This window comes from Choloepus didactylus, chromosome 3 (assembly GCF_015220235.1).
Source record: "Choloepus didactylus isolate mChoDid1 chromosome 3, mChoDid1.pri, whole genome shotgun sequence".
In the NCBI taxonomy this organism is placed as follows: domain Eukaryota; kingdom Metazoa; phylum Chordata; class Mammalia; order Pilosa; family Megalonychidae; genus Choloepus; species Choloepus didactylus.
The window spans coordinates 175,564,212-175,585,625 of record NC_051309.1 but is presented as its reverse complement, the minus strand read 5'-3'; the positions used below and the strand labels follow the sequence as shown (position 1 = coordinate 175,585,625).

At 33.1% G+C, this 21,414-nt stretch overlaps 1 protein-coding gene across 2 annotated transcripts in view; it reads left to right on the top strand.

Annotated features, from left to right (window-relative positions):
• The window catches only part of FSTL5 (follistatin like 5), an 838,269-nt gene that overhangs the window by 740,866 nt on the left and 75,989 nt on the right, over positions 1-21,414 (top strand). For both annotated transcript variants that reach the window (XM_037830939.1, XM_037830938.1), the window contains 2 exons: positions 3,724-3,831; positions 9,109-9,233. In XM_037830939.1, the coding sequence (XP_037686867.1) occupies positions 3,724-3,831; positions 9,109-9,233 (233 nt within the window). The remainder of the gene's footprint in view (positions 1-3,723; positions 3,832-9,108; positions 9,234-21,414) is intronic.

The window sequence follows — 21,414 nt, the reverse complement described above, 5'->3', positions numbered from 1 at the left end:
CTTCAAAAAATTTAACTGTATAAAAATGACTAGGAAAATATCTGCTTTTTTAGTTGAAAAATGGGTTACAGAGAGATTATTTTGAAAACGGATGTTTGGAAATATTTCTCTCATTGTTACGTGATTTTGTTACTAAAAACCATGTGAATGTTCCTGTGTAAAATTTGTTATATCTGCACATATGCACACTTGAAAAATTTGCAAACAGATTTTTCCAATTTGTTAAAACTTTTTCAAACGAAGTGTGTGAGATATACTTGTTTTCATTTTGATCTGCCTGTCTTTTTCAGTTCTGGTAAACTTTAGTAACCAAACACCAATGTAAAATGAACTTAGGACCAAACCTTTGAAATGTTGAAACACAAAATGTTAATAGAATATTGTAAAATGTAATGAATATTTCATCACTTTGAAATATGTTTATACTTATTGAGTATAATGATTAATATTAAAATTGAGAAATAAGAAATTTCACCATTAATAAGCTGAATTAGTTAAATCTCATTTAATTTAATTTTTATCTCATCCTTTCAAACTTTTTTATTGAATGCATATTTTACAGTGTGAAAAAATATATTGGTAGAGTATTATGTTACATAATGTTAAAATGCATAAGTATGTAGTTGGCATAATTTTTAAAATTGCCAATGCATGTGCTATCTAAAATTTGGAGACCACTAAGCAGATACTGGACAAATTTTAAAGTTGTTTTGAAAATTGATGACTATTTTCCTCCTCCACATATACCTGTTCTCATTTATTTCTAGGCCATTACTCATGGACTGCCTTCTGCTATTGTCTGTAAAAGTTAACTTTAAAAAATAGTTCCCAACTTCCCATTTACAGAAATATTCATACGTTAAGGCAAAATCGAAGCATTGCCTCTGCCCTTACACATCCTCCTGCATTGTGCCTCTTCCTCTGAGCTTTCATAGCACTTGGTCCTTATTTTTGTTTTGTGACATGCATCATATTATTTTAAATGTTTTTCTCACCCTGTAGACTGTAAGTTCTTCAAAGATGGAAATTGTGTTATTTACTTCTCTCTCCTAGGTCTCAGTTTCTTCATTTTCTAAATAAAAATATTGCATCTTTAACCTTAAAACAGCATAAAAGTACCTCCACTTCAATCAGTCTTTCTAATGATAGTGCTTAATATGCAGCAACGTGTCCTTAACACTTTGCATTTACTAACTCACCTGCTATTCACAACGGCCCTTTGAAGTAGCTGCTAGTACTACCTCCATTTTATTGTAGAGAAAAGTGAGCCACAGGAAAGTTTAGAAACTTTCCAAGGTAACGTTTTTTGTTTTTTTTTTTATTTTTATTTATTTATTTATTTTTTATTATTACTATTAAGTGAAGGTACTAAGGTTTCAAGTCGGGCTTCATAATCTGTACTGTTAAGCATGATGTAAACGGCTTCTCAGTGAGTCTCCTCTAGGGTATAGTACTTCTTCAAGAGAGGATGTTACATATATTTGGGCCACATGGGTTTCTTTCCACCCTCCCAAACAGAAAAACCCATGAGAATGTTTCTTATACATGAGGCATAAAAAAGAGTGCAACACAGCCACGTACTCTGCTCTGAGGAATGAAACGATGATTGAAGGGTTAAAAGGAGGAAGGGGCTTTCATGTGCAGAGAGCTTCCCACATTGGGAAGGAAGACAGACTAGAAAATCTGAGCCCTGCTGGTTACTGGTTGAACGACCACTGGCAAGATGGAATCCCAGTTCCCTTATTCGGTTAAATGTGAGTAGTGGCATAACTAATGGGTTGTTGTAGGCCCATATAAAACAGTACCTATGGAAGGGCCCAGTGTAAAGAAAAGCACCTTGTAAGCACTGGCAAACTGCCTATTTTCATTCAAATTATTCCCTGTTATTTAAAGTTATTTAAAGATCTTTGTCCTTATTTTCCTGCTGTTCTAACAGTTGAATGAGATCTTTTTTGTTGTTTTGTTGTTGTTCTTGTTGTCTCTATTGAGCTGGTCTATTGTTAACACTTTTGAAAACCTAAAGATAATTCCATAGCTGCATGCAAAACAGGCTAACTATTGTAATTACACAAATCTAACATTTGAAGGGGAGAATAAGAAACATCAAAGAAATCTCAGTGCTTTGTTATTAGTTTAGTGATTAGTAATAGCGCTTTTGCAATATAGATATTGGAATTATTGATCAGCACATGAGGAAATTTAAATGAAACTGATGGAATTCGTTTGAAGACTACTTTAAATGATAAAATGATTCCATCATCCCAAATAACATGAAGCCTAGAGATAGTTGTTCTAAGTTTGTACAGCTACTTAAAGTTATTAGCAAGAATTCAGACTCTTCTAAATTTTCTCCTTTGTACTGAGAATGCTGGCTTTTCCTCTTTAAGTTTTTGTTCCACGACCTCAAAAACTGTCTGGAAACTCCTTTGTTAATATCCAGTGACAGCATTCAAAGAAGGAAGAAAGGGAAAGTGAAAGCTCCTTGTGTGACTGTCTCTTATGACAAAATGCAACATTTCTCTCATAAATAATCCATCATATTAGTCTTTACATAGGCTGGAATATGACACATGACCATCCCTAGCTGCCACAAAGGCTGAGGCACTTAGTGTTTGCCAAAGGGAAAGAGTGTTGGTTTGGATTTCCAGTGCTGGTCAGGGAGGTTTCATTCCCTGACAACATAGCTCCTGCCTAGTGTCAGAACAATATCATGGCTCTGTGAAGCAGGAGGAAAGGAGCGAGGTCACTGATACAGTGGGACGGAAAAGTTGAAATTGTTCTGAGATCAATCAATTATTTCAGTAATCCAAGCAAGTTTAGCACTTTAAACAGGTGAATGCAAGCCAAGGTTTTAGAGAAGACTTGTATTAGTAAGACTTCACTGTAGTTGCTTTTTTACTACTCTATTGAGAAGGACATTATATTGGGAATAAGGGCTTGGAAAATTTTCTAAAGATGTTCAACAGTGCTTTGGAAAAAATGCTTTTAATATTGGGTAAAGATAATTTTATTGAATAAAATCTGTTTTATCTTATAACATTAGAAAATAGATTAAAGTAACTAACAGGGAATTAAAAATGTGTTAACTTGTAATATAAATAGCTTCAAATTAAGGTGAATGAAATAATTTCCAGGTGGCAATTTGTTTTCTGAGATTTTTGTTTTGAGTAAATACTAAATATTATAAATATTAGCAAAAGAACACACTTACCATACCTGGCATGGTGCAAAAACAAAACAATACAAAGCTGTTTTTCCTTTTTTCTGTAGTTTTGGGTTTCTCACTAAGAAAGTACTAGCATTACAACCACATATCAGATTGTTGTCTTTTTAGCCTTATAGATGATCAAATACCATAATCAGCATTCAAATAGAAAAACCTTAGTGTAGAAACAGTCATCGTCTGTATTCAACAATTGTTTAAATGCACGGATTAACCATGTGGATCTTGAGTTTCTAAGTAACTTTCTTGGCTAATACTTTAGATAGGTGCTGAATAAACGTAAGACTATATTAAATTGTTCATATGATGAACAAAATGAGGATCTAAGTAAAGTATTTTATTTCCAAGTTAATCAAGTGTTGGCTTAGAAAATTAGATAATTGACAACATAAATTTTAAATCTGACATCTAAACTCTTAGATTCCCCCATAATGTCTGGACTAATTCTAAATTTAATAGTTTAGTCTGAAAATATGTTTTTCAATTCTTATTTATTACAGGCAGTGAGCACAGACCCAGTCCCAGTTAAATTGCACTATGACAAATCACATGACCAGGTTTGGGTGCTAAGCTGGGGTACCATGGAAAAGACTTCACCAACTCTGCAGGTAAGAACACCTGAGCACAGTAGAGAAAATAATGCTCTTTAAACCATTAGATATCTCATTGGAAATGTATGACTAATTTACAGTGATATTCTTCCATATGAGGACTTTGGCTTCACAGTTAAATCAGCATTGAAATACAAAAAAAAAAAAAAAAAAAGTTGATCATCAAGACCTTTATTGATGGTGGAAAATTTCAGGCCATATTTATGAAATGTTATATTTACAAAGAATAACCTATGGTGACAAAGCTGATGCCATTAAGGGGAAAAAAAGTCACATTTTCACTTTACCTTTCAACAATTTACATCCACCTAGCAATTGTCATGAGAATTTTTTTGACTTCATCTCTCCTTTCAAAATTGACGCATGTGAAAAAGAAAGATGACCAGAGTTAGAAAATTAGCGTCAAAGCAAATCTGCGTTTTTCTCCAAAGTGGTAATATTTTATTATCTGTGCACTTACTCATCTCTAATTGGGAAATCCATGGTGACATTTTTGTGGAATTTGCTACTGTCGTGAAGTTTTTTGCGTGTATGAAACTTGAGATATAAATAAAAGTATATGGATTTTCACAGTGACCCTTTGGAACAATCTGTAGATTTTTAGAGTTACAAGTTTGAGAGGAAATGTTTACCCCTGTAAATGTGATTTATGCTATTGCTTAAACTACCTTGAGATTATGTTATTCCTTGGCTATGACTCTGCTTTCCAAGCCTTGAATCATTAAGCTCTGGCCAGATTTCAGTAACGTCTGTTGAATGCAACCTTTTTTTTCTATTCTTTTCTTTCTTTTTTTTTAATAAATCAGAAGTCACTATGAAAACCTTTAATGTTTCTGAGGTAATTTCAGTATTCCAATGTTTAGCTTATAGATGACAGGTCTATTGAAATTAAATATTTTAAAAGAACTATCACAATGATACATAATATAGTATGTATTTTCAGTGAACTATTATTGCAAATCAACCCACACTAAAACTTGATGACTTAAACAAGAGTAAAATAATGACTTTTTGACCACTCACAGTTTTGTGGTCTGTCAATCTAGGATGTTCTTCTGCTAGTCTCATCTAGGATCACTTAGGTGGCAGTCATCATCTGATAACTGGGCCAGAGCTATAGGTTACAAAATGGCCTCACTTCCATGGCTGGAATGTATTCGTGGTGGTGAGCAGGAGTGCATTGAGTCTCTTGAATGTGGCTGAGCATACTCGAGACTGACATTTTCACAGCTTGGTAATTGCAGATTGCAAGAGAGTGAGTGGAACTGCAGGGCCCATTTAGGTCTGGGTTCTAGAACTCACACAAAGTAACTTTGGTCATAGACTGGTGATCCAAGCAAGTCACACTGCCTGTCAAATTCAAGAGAGTGGAGTAACGACTCAACTTCTTGTTGGGAGGAGCAGAATCCTCACATTGAGGATGTTTGTTATAATGATCCGCACATGTGGTAACTGGGGCTAGTCATTTGATATTCTGTATTTAAGTACAATATTGACAAGATAGAAGAAACAGTCAAACATGTATGAATTAAAAAAAATTCTATAAATTATTTTAATACCTTTACCTTTGGAAAGAACACAGCTTATAAAGATTTTCTTTGTTTTTTTTTAAATCATAAAACAGTGTATATTTTCAACATACTAACTCCTTCAGAATTGAGTCACCTCTCTTTTCCTTTGATAAATGGTACTTAGATAAATGAATACCTTTCCCAGTGTTACAATATTTTCACTTGATAGTTTAGGTACACTCCTCTGATTGTAGAAAAACAAACAAACAGATTTTCTAGCAGTTGCAGTTAACTTCCCATATATTATCCAAGTCTCTAAAATGGCTTCTTTATTTTTTTCTGAATGTCAAATAAAAAATTTAAGCCAATGGGGATTTACTGATTATTTTTTTAATATTTGCTATATGAAAATAAGAGGTAAGGTGCCCCTGAAAATATGAAACACAGTGTAGGTTGAGAAGCAACCTTAAAATAGTACATTTAAGAAGGCTGTTTGTCTATGATTCATATATATGATTTGCAGATTGATAGATAGATAAACAGGTAAACCGGGTTCTCTGAATTAGAGAACAAACCATTTAGTACTCACGGAGCAAGCTAGTGTCCATTTCCCAGCCCCAATCCCCAGGAAATGATGTAGTCAGAGCTTGATGTTAGCTGTCTCGTGCAAGATGGTGGCACTACAGGAATTGGACCTGAGATTATGTGTCTGAATATTATAGGCTGCTGGCAAATTGACATCCTTCCCTTTGGAGAGAAAGAAATCTTAACTCTGGACTGTATGCATATCTTCTCCTGGGAGGGGAGGGAAATGTCTGAACCCTGGGATACAAAGTAATATAAGCTGTGTGGAGATAAATCTCCAAATCTCTCCAATATACCTTCTCTAGCTTTTGATGAATTTTCATTTTGCAATCATCCTTGAATCAAATTTGCCAGTGCTCTTTGTTCATAAAGCCCAGACTGTGCAGAAATGTGAAAATACTCTCAGATAATTGTCTCCCAACAGGATTATCAGGAAATATCCCAACAAAGAAATGGAATTTAAGATACGTTTGAAAGCAGAAACAAATCAGAAATATGTACAAGCCTTCATTTTGACTATACTATTCCTGTGCCATATTAAGTGGTACTATTAGACTGGAAAGAGAGGTTGATGCTAGATTGTGGAGACTAGGAAGTTAATGTATTTGCCCCAAAACATACGTTATATGTGCTTATATCTTATACTGATATCCATCGGCCCTTGAGGGTGCAAGGACACTTTTCTCAAGGGTCTGCAAGTTCTACAAAAATTAGTATTTTGCGCTTTCATTTGGGCTTATCTAATCTGTATTTGCCTATTATGAAAACAAAAATATGAAATGTATATTTTCTGTGATAATTTACTACTAATTAATAAAAGCCCATAAGCTGTCATAATTTTGATTTTAAGGCAGTGATATTCCAATTAGTGGTCTCACATGATCCTCAAAGATTTATCATAGATAATTTTATTTTTTAAGTCTTCCATGTGTTATGAAAGTTTGAGAAATGCTGTTCTAAAATCAGGAGTTTTTAATCCACACAGTTTTAGAATTGATACAGCTTTTGTAGTGCCCAAAAATGAGGAGGGAAAATAACTCCAAGAAACAAAATGAAATAAAGTTCTCACGTCGTTTATGGACAAGGAAGTAGGCTCCACCCAGATGGGGTGGCATGGGGAGGTAGTGACTCTCAGTGGTGGTAGTCATCACCCATGGAGAGACCAGCCCCAGGATGTCACCAGGGATAAACCAAGGGTTGTTGCAAGATAGACCTATTGAGTCAGGTGCATCATAGATCAATCTGTGTGTCCTTGAAGTAAGGAAACTCAGTCCCAACCCTGGCAAGCCACCATGGCCTGCTCAATTCCAGCAACAAAGAAGAGTCTAGAACCCTCAGAGAACAATGGCCAGAGCTAGGAGATCTAGGGCACTGCATTTGTTATGATGTAAGACCTTGCTAAACACAAAAGAGATGTTCAGTAGATATTCCTTGAATGGAATAAAACATTTCCACATTATGTTTACTGTTAATATACTATACTTTTCATGACCTTAGTCTCTCTATCTGTAAGGTTGAGACTATAATACCTCCATTTCAGCATTATTTGAATGCTAAGTAGGGGAATGCCTATAAACTTAGAACACATAATGGCATGTTTGCTCCCAGTAAATAATATTGCTACTGTTATTCAATTATTATTATTATTAATTGCATATGCATGTAAATGTATTTTGAGAGGTGAACACTTCTATACAATAAAAAGGAAAGACAATTTGGAGAGTTCTCTCCTTATTACTCTTATTTATCATTATTAAGTCCCTATAGACATTATCAACGACTAAAACCTAGTAACAGCTTTCTCACTGATATTCATTGTTAATAAAATAAGCACAGCATCTTTAAAGTTTTTTTTATCAAATATTTTTGCTTTTCCACTCTTCTGTAGTCCCTTTCGGTCAGATGGGGCTTTGTGATTAGTTCTGGCCAATGAGTTGTGTTGTACATGGAAACGTTCAACATTTATGGCTGCTCCTTCAGCCTGGGATTCTCAGGGAGCAGTGATCCTGACAAAGCACTCTGGGAAAGTAACATGTGTGGAAGTGAAACTGTTGTTTCCTAAGCCACTAAAACTTTAAGTTTTATTATTTTTGTTTTTGTTTTGTTTTGTTTTGAACTGCATCATAACAACAGCGTATCCTCCCTGTTACAATATTTAAACTACTTCACACTAACTGGGCAATTTCCAATGGAACTCAGTAAAAGTATACTCATACTCATTTGAATGAAGAAAAATTGGCCTTTCATGAAAAAAAAAAAAACTAACTAAAATAAAATTATTTACTTCTGTCATAAAATCCAAAGGAAGAGACTCAGTTTTGAATAAGGAAACTGTTGAATGGAAACCGTCAAGACGAAATTAAGATTGGTGGCCATATGTAGAAAATATTAATGGGAAAAAATGGAGGTGGGAAGTCCCTTTACAAGGCCAATGAGCACAATGATTGTGCAGCTGGGACAATAGAAAGAGATGGGGAGGTACAAGAAACCTGAGGGAAGCAGTATAGAATTTAGTGTGGGATATGAGAAATAAAAGTCTCTAAAGGTAGTGATCTTTTGTTTAATAGACTACAAAAGTTTAAAAACTTATTAATATTGAATAATTATAAAAAAGAAATTTATTTAATTATGACTTACTTATCTAAATCAGTTTTGTTCAATCTTATAGGAGAAGAAAGTTTTAAACTATGATTTTATCTATTCTAAGATTCTTAAATGCTAAACTATTTCATATGATTTATTTTGGAGATTTTAGTCCTAAGTTTCTGGCTCTGTTCTATTGGAGGGATTTTTCACTAATATTTATGTATATGTAATATTCATTTATATAACCTTACATTTAGAGGTGTTTTTCTTTTTTGTGTAGCAAGGTTACCATTTTGATAATATAGACATTGTGTATATACATATACTTATATTTTAAGCATAATTTATTTAAGGAAAATTTTTTCTGGGTTTTTATTTCTTTACAGAACCAGAAATTTCTATACTGAATAAGAAAATCAATTACAGGATTAAAATTTGTTATATAATGTACTAATTTTGAGGATGACAACAATAGTCTTTGGAAAGAATTACCAGAAAGAGATTTATTTTATCTCTAAATAAAATTAAAGCTCATATTATTCAGTTAGATGAATGACATACAGAGGTCTGTAACACAGTGTATTCTCTTTAGGTAATCACCCTGGCCAGTAGCAATGCGCCTCACCACACAATCCACACACAGCCAGTGGGAAAGCAATTTGACAGAGTGGATGATTTTTTCATTCCCACCACAACGCTCATCATCAACCATATAAGGTAAGTGCTAAGAAGAATGATCAAACTTTTAGATTTGTCTCTGATTTTAATATTTTATGATTTTAATCATAAAACAATTATTTTAGTTATTAAATAAATAAAAATGAATTAACTTTGTTTCATTGGCTTGATGAAACTCGGTATTTTCTTAATGATGAATTTCCCATCACATAATAAAGAAATGAATTTATAAAGATGCAATTCGATTTGATATGAATTTAACAGGTAATATTTTTGCAAATTTCCATCAGTGTTCTTCTCACCAGACTCTTTCAAAACACTGAATTTTTCTGAATCATTTCTCAAACAGTGAGAATGTCTATAATACAACATTTAATGAGTGTGGCATGATAAAAATCCACTGTTGTAGAAATCTATGCAATATGTTTTATAACACTCCTGAATCATTTTGTGCCCCTATTTTAAAATAATATAAAATTTATTTGGAAGTATAGTAAGTTGAAATAAATTCTTTGTGGTTTGCATTTTGCTGGAGAAAACATGATGTGTTATATCTCTTCATGTATTTCCAAGAGATGTCAATGGTAACATTAGCTGCTAATGACATCATTCCAAAGTTTCATGGAAGCATTTAGGCATACTTAGGACAATTTTGATACTTCACTATTCCTTGTTTCATATATCTTTGATAATTCATTGAAACGATTTAAAAGTTTGCTTTGCAATGAAAAAAAAAAATGAATTTTAACCAAACTAATGTTTTATCCTGTTTCTCAAGTGAATTCTGAAGACTGGGCACTGCTCCAGATGTGTTATATGAGCCATTATTTGAGTCCTGTATATATTTATTTTCCTTGTACTAAATTGAAACTTACCCAGAAATTGGATTTGTGAGAATTCAGAAATATTGCAAAATTCAACTTGCAAACTCAAAAGAGAGATTAATAAACCATAATAGTAGCTCACAAAGATATCATAAACTATCCCTTGCCCAGTCAGGTATGTTTCCAAAGTCTTTAATATGTATATATATATATAAAATAATTGACCGTTATATTTGGAATGCTTATTATATACTCAGCAAAGGAGTGACTAAAGAACATAAAATTCTGTCACAAATATTACATGTTCTTATGGAAAATAATTGGCTTGAAACTACAGAACATTTGAAAAGTATTTCTATCAAAGTAATAATTTCTTGAGGTCTTTACCAAGTATCCTGTAATAGTTCAGAGACTGAAGGAATCAGAGTGTGAATTGAAAATGGTACCACTTGACATGCAACTAAACAATAAAAAAATTTTGTGTACTTATCTGTTGAGGATAAACTTTCATTTAATTGGAAGTGAGTGTTTTGATTAATAAATATTGCTTTGTAATCTTCAATGATTATTTATAAGTTTATAAATTATTACCAATCAATAATTGGGTACGTAAACTTAGGTTTTATTTATCCCATTGTCTTATTCCTTATCACTGTGTTTAATGTACTATTATTACTTTTGCTTATACTTTTTTTAAAAAAAATGCTATTAATACTATTGCATGGAACAAAATTCTAGGGTCTATGACACTATGAAGGTTAATAGTGTATAATTTGTTTTTCCCCACAACATGGAAATTAGATTTATGTTAAAATAGTTTCCAGGGCAAAAGTATACACTTTGGCCAGATGCAGTAAGTTCTATGTATAATTTTGAATGCATATATAATTGACGTACTGTAATGACATACTCTTTAGGCTCTTAGTGATTTATACATACCTGGTCTTGGAGCTAATAATTAATTATTATTACTTGAAGAGCATTGAACTAATGTGAGCAAACATAAGGCAACAGTTTATTTTAATTATTTCTATAAGAAAAACTAATGTTTGTAACACTTTTATTCCTTTTAGGGATTTATACTGAAATGTATAGGTGTTTTGCCAATACTTGTAAAAATACTAAGTTAAATTATAGCAATACTACCACATATAGATTACCATTTTAATAAATGCAAATGATCAGCAAATTTCCTAAATTGCATTTCAGAAAAACTATTCAGTTAGTGGTAAGCAGAAAAATTAACATGCATTTCTGAAAATAAGTTAAACATATGAAATATTTTTAGCATAATGAGGATTTATTGTGCATAAGGAACACTTACAGGAAAAATATGGTCTTTTTCCTACCAATTTCACGTAACAGATTTCTAATCAAATTTGGCATGGGTTTAAATAAATGTTGCTGACATTGAATTGTTTTATGAATTGTGTTTTTCAGAATTTGGACTACTTTCTGACTGTTGTGCTTAGTATATATTTCCATGCCAGGCAGTGAGTTTGACACAGTATTTGTTTATTAATATTAGTTTTCTTCCCCGACGCTGCATCACATTAATATGCTTATCTTTCAGGCTGCTACTCCCTTATTTCCAATAATTTATATCTCCAATCCTGGGAAGCTCCTGAACAAGTCCCAGGATTTTGTATCCTCAGTGCCTGTTTTAGCTTCCTAGGCTGCTTAAAGCAGATACTGTGAATGGATTGGCTTAAAGCAGTGGGAACTTATTCATTTATAGTTCGAGGGGAAGAAAATGTCCACTTCCAGGAATCCAGGCGAAGCTTTCTTCTAGAAGACCACTGCCAGAAATCCTTGGCTCCTCTGTCACATGTCAAGGCACATAGCAGTATCTGCTGGTCTCTCTCTTGTCTTCCATGTTTCATTGCTTTCCGCTTCTTGCTTCCCTGCCGTTTTTTCTTTCTCTCTTTATATTCATCCCTTTTATAAAGGACTCCAGTAAAAAGATTAAGACCCATCCTGAATGAGGTGGATCACACCCTAACTGAAGTAATCTTTTTTAAAAGGCCCTTCTTAGAATGGATCCCCACCCACAGGAATGGATTAGATTTAAAAACATGCTTTTCTGGGGTACATACAGCTTCAAACCACCATAGTGCCTAAAAACTGGTAGGCACTTATTTCATGTTTCTTGCAGGAATGGAAGTAATGAAGGAAGAAAGAGCCACACTGTATCTTCAACCAGATTATATGGTACAGAGTGGCAAACAGAATATTTTCTATGGAGTTTTCAGTGTCTAAAACAACACTGGACATGCAGCAAGTGCTGCACCAAGAATACATGAATCATGTGGAAGTGGTAAACAGCGTTAAGAAAAGCTTCCCTCTCCTGTCAGAGCTTAGCCTGAATGCCCCTGCAGCACCATTTGCCCATGTCTATTGTGATTAATTTGCCTAATTTCTCTCTAAGGATTTTTGGAATAAAGCAAAGTTTTTGTATTAATTTGCCCACAAGTAGTTATCATTCAGGCTATTCATCATCTACACTGGTACATAGTCACCCCTGTGATTAGTCACAACTTTGTCAAAAATGCCTATTTTCCCCTGCCTTGTCTCTTGCCATGTTTTCCTCCTGTTTTATGTCTCTATGCCTAAAATTCTCAGGCTTCTTTCTAGTCTGTAAGGTAAATAGGAACTAAGGAACTTGAAAATACCAAAATATATTTGTAGAATCCATATTAATAGATCCATGAGGTTAAAATCTGTAGTTTAAAACATGTAATCAATTTTCAAAGAATTGGAAAGTTGTTCACTTCCTTAGGCAGTTTAAAACTCTCAATACATTGAAAATTCTTCAGAGATCTATTTAGCATCCTTTTTGTATTGTCTTAGTAAGTTGAACTCCAGGGAATTCATTTTCATTTTCAAAGTCTCTGAGAATGAGGGATTGGCACCCTCTGCCTTTTCCTGAGCTGAATTCCATCCCATCACTGAGTGATACAGCCCTAGAAAATCATTGTTATTTTATCCTAAAGAGCAGGAGCTTTTTAGTGGAAACGTCTCTATTGGCTTTTTATTCACAAGTATTTTACTCCACAGAAATCAGAATACCATGGTAATCCGAGGCAGGGGATAAGCCATGTACACCTATGCCACACTACATTAGAACTAAATCAAAACATTTTGTAAACTCTTGAGTTCTGGTTTTGTGCCAAGCTCGTATTCCTGCTTTCTCCTTCTTCAAGATGATTACTTGTCCAGGAGATAATGAGAGAAACCCCAGGCCAGCATGCAACCATCATTTAGGACATGTGCAAGTGACCCCGATTATGAACAAAGTTTTGTTTAAGGTAAACGAAACCAGCTGGAAGATAAAGGAGGAAGTCTTATACTTGTGTCCCCCAAATATTTCCAGCTCCTGGCTGAGTTTCTGAAAGGGACTGATTAAACAGGTCCTGACTAAAGTTTATTTTCAAAATGTTAATACAACTCCATAGTAGATAACTTAAAATGCATACAAGTGTGAGTTGGTTAAATTTTCCCTCAATTATTGAGGGAAAATTTCAATAGCTTGAAATTTAGTTAATGGCGCAGAGTCGAGTTTCTAAAACTTATTGTATTTGTATTGATTTAAATATTCTATAAGTTTATTTCTTTTTTGTTTTTAAGTAAGAATAACATGTTTTGTGTTCTGTTAATTTACACAAAAATAGATCCATTGAATTTTTAATAAATGATGTATATTTTACATTAGTGATTCATTCCACATTTTGCTTAACTGGCAGGAGTTTAGTAGACAATGATTTTCATACTTGCAATTAGAGAATTTTTCCATGGGGAATTAATAAATTATGACTTGTTCTATGATTGAAGAGATTATCCAGTGGAAGACAAGCATATTTTGTAAATAACATCAGAAATATAAATTTGTATTATGAAGAATTTCAATTTGGATTTGTCTCCTATATATCAAAATATACAGATAGTTAAGAAAGACTTAAAAATGAATGTATGTAATTCTCAGAAAAGACTTACAAAAAAAAGACTATTATGTGTATTTAATATTATAAAAATTGAAATAATTCAGTATCTTTTTTAATCAAAAGTGCTCTACAAGTATAAAGCAAAATATTTCAGGATTCTATTCATAATTTGTATTCAAAGAATTAAGTTATTATATACCCATATTGTTGATATAATAGAAATTACAACATTATTACATGTAAATAGATATGTTCTAATGATATTTTTATGGTAAGTCTAATCCATGGAGAATTAAATATTTTGTTGCTATCAATCATTTGAAATTAGCCAAGAAATTAGAAAGTAACCTAAAAATAGGTATTATTTTTTGGAAATAGTTATTTTAATGGTTATGTTAAAAGCAACTAAATCTCATAAAGGATGGATATTTACATAATTGATTGTGTTTTACTTTTGGTACTACTCTGAAGAGATAAATTCTAAATGCCTAATTCTAGCCTTGATATAGTTTGCTGTGCAGGTGCTACTGGAATTTGCATACAAGAAATGGAAAAAAAAATGGTTTGTCAGTGATTTATCATGTTATCATGTTTTTCTTATGTCTGAGTAAAGCTGAGTTGGAGAGGTTAGAAGGATGATTGAGAAAATAAGAGGAGCTAATGAGGTAGTAGAATTCCAAACAATGGATGAAAGTTTTCCACAGGACCCCCTTCAGAGGACTTCAGTGATTCTTCCTGAGAATGACTTTTTTTTTTTGATAGTTGGGAGACAAAAGTGAGAACAACCATTGAGAACAGGAGATGTGATAAAGCTTAGTGCAAGATGCCAGAAGGCCAGAATGCATAATCTACACCAAATCCAAAAGTTAGCAAATATCTTCATTAGAACACTGAATTTTCATAAATGAGAAATTGCTGTAAGGAAAAGAAGAGGGCAATAGATACATATTTTCACCTAGATTACAAAGGGCACAGTTACTATCTAGGTTATTTTGTGGATAAGAGCAGAAATTCTTTTGATTTTTCACTGACTAAAATAATGCCTTTGATACAATTTTTAAAAGATGTCACTTGATGAAGATCTTACCTTCTGGAAAATGAAACAAAATTAAAACACCTTATATTCTTTTAAAGATGTATTTACATGCTATATCTTTTGTAGCAGCTGCCAAGCATGCCCCTTCCTCTAGTCCTTCCTCTCCAAGTTAGAATGGAGCTAGACACACATTTAATGCTATACAACTGGAACATGCCGATGCCAGTTGGCACAGGGGGAACTTATAGTAAATATAAGAAGGGAGTTATTTCTGAATTATGTGTCTCTCTTTCAGGTTTAGTCCTGTAGATAGACAAGGTGCGTAGAAACTTACTTGATGCTGTTTGAGATACACTGAAAGGCTTGCCCACCCTTGGAAATTTCCCCAACCCTTTGATCCTATTGCCTAGAATTTCAAACCACTTTTCCCATAACTTTGAGTTACATTTATCTAGAAATCTATCTTTAAAGTATGCCTATTTCTTGAGAGAAAAGTGGATCAGTTAAAAAATTGTTTTCTTCTTGTCATTTTTATGGGGTGATCAATTGATTATGCAGCCTCTGAAAATTAATGTTTGAACTTGGGAGGATACGTGTGTGCTTGCATGTGCATGTGTGTTTCCTTTCCTGCTAAGCAATAAGATGAATAGAGCAAATCTGTAAATCAGAGTAATAGGAGGACCTTGAAAGTATCAGAAGTTTTGCAAAAAAAGTCTGAAAATGCCAGTTCCCACTTTTTATCCTCCTCTGGGCTTCTCTAGCTAACCAAAACAAACAAACGAAGTATCCACAATTCCGAGAACATTTCCTTTTAACATTTTTCCCTTCCCCACCAAGGTGATAATGGTTTTAAGTGAGTATCTCAGCTTGAGTAATTCAGGAATTCCAGGGAAACTGAACCTTAGAGCTATTTTCAGTTTGGGTGGCGGGAAGGCACTCCATTACGGCCTTCAAAAACCGAATCAGTGCTGAGTTTAAGAGTGTAAGAGTGCTTGTGATCAAACGCAGCAGCAAGGTGCTAAGGGCTTATTCTGCTTCAGAACGGTCCTAATCTTTGCACAGCCAACGACTATGTGTCCACTACAAGTGATTAAGTAAACTGAAATAACAAGCATCTGCAGCACTCCTTTTCTGTCATAAATTATAGTAAGGAAATGATTAAGATGGGGTTGGGTTTGATATATGTTTCCTTAAAGCTCCTCCAAGGGAAAAATAAACATTCTTTTAAAATTAAAGTAAAGTATATCATTCTCACCCATATTCTTTCAAATCTGCTAAAGCAAAATTTATATATATATATATATATATATATATCGCTAGGCATATTTCAAGACAACTCGACACATGTGACTTGATTTATGGATAGGCCAGGTATACGGAGATTCAATTTGGCACTAAAGTTTTCTGGTTTTATGGCAATTGATAAAAATATTCAAAAATAGCTCCTGGGTTTTCTCAAAAGCAAGTCCCTAAGAAGACTCGACCTCAGAAAGCCAGTTAAATTTCTAGTTGAGCATTTCTAGTCTGATTAAAAATAAAGCCCTGCTTACAACTAACCCACTACTATAAGACTAACAGGTCCTGGCTCCAATCAAAGCTTCTTTCTGTTGATAAAACTGCCTGCAAACTCCTGACCTCAGTGTACCTTTCACTTCTATAAGTGATTGGTTTTCTTGCTACAGCGATCTTGATACCCTGAATAAAATGCTGTAAACTGCAACTTGACTTGGATTTGTCTTTTGTCAAGTCTGGAGGTTCCACTGAGATATGGAAGATGGGTGAGGTTCCCCTTGTGTCCACTGCTAGACTGCCCACTCAGCATCCCCAGTGTGTGCTCTTCCTACATCTGAACTCTGCAGCTAGGGTCAGGTTCAGTACCCTTTTCTTCAGGACTTTGGTTTAAGTACCTTTGGTTTCTTTTTTTCTTTTTTCTTTCTTTTTTTTTTAATTTTAGTTCTTTGGTTTTAGTTCTGCCATCAGATCCTCCATTTGGTTTTATTTCTCTGTTACTCCAATTCCTCCTTTCCATTCTCCAGTTTTCTTTCTGACTGTCTCTCTCAGACGCATAAGGCTTGGGAATCGGTATGGCCCAATAAGCCAACTCTGAACAGGTGTTTTTTTCTTTTTGACACAATCTTAGCACATCAGAAATTGAAAATATCAGTTGTTTAATGACATTTTAGCAAAAGTATAATCTATGATAAACAACACATTTTTTTTCAAAAAATAGTTTGCACATAAAGATCTCACAAAAGTCACAATTCAGTGAGGTGTATATATTTTTTTTACTCCATTAACCTTTATATATTAATTACTCCTACAAAGAGAAATTAACAAACACAAAGGCTTCCAAATATCACAGGAACTAGAACTTTCTCTGTCCATGTTCTCTCAAATGTCTTAAACATTTGTAAGTTCTAAAACTCTTACTATCCCTTTCCCCAATTCCTCTTAACTTCTTCACTCTACTACTCTCCCACCCCCATCTCCCAGTATCACTGCACAAACACACCCCACAAACACAAAGGAAGCTGTTATCTCGAGGATCCTCATATTCTCAGGCCTCCAGCATTGTCTGGAATACAGAAGACATCCAAAAATTGTTTATTAAACAAAGTATAAACACATATGAAGAGTTGGCAAGTCTGCCAGCATTGTAATATGAGTTTAAAGCTTCTTCTACATAAACCCTTGAGTACTTTCTTCATCTTATTTTCTAAAGTAAACACACTATACCCTTCAAGCTTTGATCTATGATGCCACTCTTCCTCTTTCTCTCTGTGATTACTGGTTTTGCTTTTACTCTAAGCAGTACTTTCAACCTTCTGTTGCACATTAGTGCAGCCCACATAAGGTTGAGTGTATAATGCTTAGGCAGAATCATGTGTGTCCTTATGGCAGGGCTCTGCTCTACCAGAGTTTATAAGAAAGTATCTAGTGCTCAAAGTTATTGAGTCAAACAGGCAAGCACCTCTCTTTACAGATGTTTACCTAGGTAGATTTGTGCTGCATTTGCTTCATAATATTTTTGTTGTGTGGGGAAGCATGGTTGGATTTAAAGAGCAATCCACAGTTAAAATATATGGATTTCATTAAAAGAAAAAAAGGGAAAGTTTTGTACAGGTATTATTAGTAGATTCTAAGGTCTAGGATTTAATAAAGCCTCTAAATAGTTCAATTCTACAGTGTTTCTTGCTGAATAGATCAATGGAGCACTAATAACACATAATTTAGAAACACTCTACATTGCAAGGTAAAATATCTCTTGTTTTCTCTGTCAAGGATCATTATATTAACCCATCAAGATGTTCAGTAAAACATTGGGCCTTCCATTTAACGGGACCCAGCAATCTACTTAGGAGACAGTTGTGGTATATATGTAGCAACTTTCTAGGTATTCTTTTTCCTTTGTCACATATGCAATTTAGTTTTTTCTAGAAAAGATAAATCAAACTTATTTTACCTTGAGTGAGTAAATGATACGATTCTGTAGATTACTTAGATATGCTTGCTCAGTATTAAAAACACACTCAGATAATAATTAGGATATTAATTATATATTATAACAGAAGTTGGATACATTGAAATATACCACCACAGAGATGTATGACCTCATTGCTGTCTACAGACTTAAGCAATTTCTTATATGAAATTAATGTAAAGAATGCATAGCCTATTTTACATACATTTACATACATTTACATGCATGCATACATTTCACATACATTTTACATACATTTTACACACATACACACATTTACATACATTTACATGCACATTCATACATTTACATACATTTTACATATATACGTTTTTACATACATGCATACATACATACATACATTTTTACATACATACATACAAATGTACATACATACATTTTTACATACATGCATACATTTTTACATACATACATACATCCATACATACATTTTTACATGCATTTACATACATTTTTACATACATTTTTACATACATTTAATAGAGTGGACTACTATAGCCTATTTTTTACATACATTTAATAGAGTGGACTACTATTTTATCAAGCATATAAAGCATCAGCTAGTCTCATAAAACTTGTATTATTAATAATATATGTTAAGGTTTCTAATTCTTCAAAATATTCAGTGGCTATATTAGTCAAAGGAAGAGGGCATATGATGTATTTTGCCATGGTATATTATTTCACTATTTTATGACATTTCCCTTGATGAAATTTTTAATTAAATTTTTAAAATTTTAAAGAAGTCTCATAACTTAACAAAAACTCCCTTTTGAATAAAAGACTCTTACTGTGGATCAACAAAGCAAATAAATTCTATCCTTAAGAACACATGTATAAATTAATGACAACAGTCAATAGAATGTTTTGAAAACTTTCTGTGAATGCAGCTAAATGCTTATTTTATATATAATGCATCATTTTCAATTTTGTTTAACCACAAAAATAAGGTTAGATATAAAACGTGTGTGAGAGTCAGAGTAGCTCTTTGGATGGTTAAAAATGGTGGCACTGATAATTCTCCATCTTTAAATGACCTGAGGCTGTAAAAATTATTTACTGTCAATCCAATTGAGTTAATATTTCATACCATTTTAATTTAACTTTGCAAATGTAGTCTCACTATAGCAAACCATGTAGGAAAAAGTGATAACTTGTTATTGTGAATCAATTAAAGCATGTATATACAGACACATTCCTGCTTTCATCTAAATCAAATTAAGTAAATTCAGTTTTTAACATTCAATCCTTATGTTAGAATGTTCTCTCTGTTGCTTCTCCTTTTAGAAAAAGAAATCATGCAGAAAAAATGACAGGTTTTAGTTCTTTAAGATTTGGTTCAAGTGAAAATGTAGCACATGAAAAGGATATCGAATATCAGGACACATTTGAAATTAAATTAACAGAGAAACACATCAAATTAGTAGCTGTGTGAGGAAACTATTAAATCTAACTTGTCAACAGTCATGAATAAAAATACTCAACATAAGCATAAGTGTATTAAGAACATTAGGCAATAAATATCAAAGTGCCGAGGTTATTATTCTTTGGTGTATACACCAGCCTGTATGTGTCACAAAATGAATAGAAACAGACAACTTTAAGAGAAATAAAACTGACAGTTGCCTTAAGTGACTTGTAAAACTACTGGTTAGATTAGTTATGCCTGCGGTCTCTTCTGTATTTGTTTAGACTAAGGCTAGTTTCTTCTCTTTTTTTAACCTTGTAATACAGAAACTTTTCTTTTCTTACCAAAATTTTTTATTCCTTCCTTCCTTCCCTCCTTCCTTCTTTCCTTCCTTCCTTCCTTCCTTCCATCCATCCTTCCTTCCTTCTTTGTTTTGGCAGAGGGTGTTAGAGGTTAAAAGGAAGATGAAATATTTATCGATTTCTTTTTTCATGCAATGACAACTGATTTTCAAGAAAAAAAGTATAAAATTACAGTAATTCATTTTCATGCTGTGGTGTTGAAGCTTATTGTCATGTGTATGTGATTTTTGATGCGTAAATAAAGCTCTCAGATTCCATTTTTTTATTATGGCAATTTTGAAACAAAAGAGAATCAAAGTTTGCATATGCTATGAAAATAAAGAATAATTTAAATAACCAACGCCCCCAAAATTCTAAAATACTATTGTCTTTTTCCTAGTAACAAATGCAGAACCTTTCAAGATTCTTCTTCAATTTTGAGTGAAAGGAAAATTTGCTTATATTTTTAATTAGTTAAAGTATATATCATTTAATTTTTGTATAAAAACATAGTCATATGGCTATCAAAGACCTAGAATATTTTGAAGCTTTAAAAAGATTTTCATTAAAAACTTCCTGAAAATCATTTAATTAGTACATGAGAATATTTTGAAAAATAAATCATTAGTTTATACAGGAAAATGATATATGTATCTTCACATTGGCTGAACATTCCTCCTAGATTTCTTGTCTAGAACCTTAATTTGGTAGGCAACCTTTTTTTTTTTTTTTTTTTTTTATCATCATTTTATTGAGATATATTCACATACCACGCAGTCATACAAAACAAATCGTACTTTCGATTGTTTACAGTACCATTACATAGTTGTACATTCATCACCTAAATCAATCCCTGACACCTTCATTAGCACACACACAAAAATAACAAGAATAATAATTAGAGTGAAAAAGAGCAATTGAAGTAAAAAAGAACACTTGGTACCTTTGTCTGTTTGTTTCCTTCCCCTATTTTTCTACTCATCCATCCATAAACTAGACAAAGTGGAGTGTGGTCCTTATGGCTTTCCCAAACCCATTGACACCCCTCATAAGCTACATTTTTATACAACTGTCTTCGAGATTCATGGGTTCTGGGTTGTAGTTTGATAGTTTCAGGTATCCACCACCAGCTACCCCAATTCTTTAGAACCTAAAAAGGGTTGTCTAA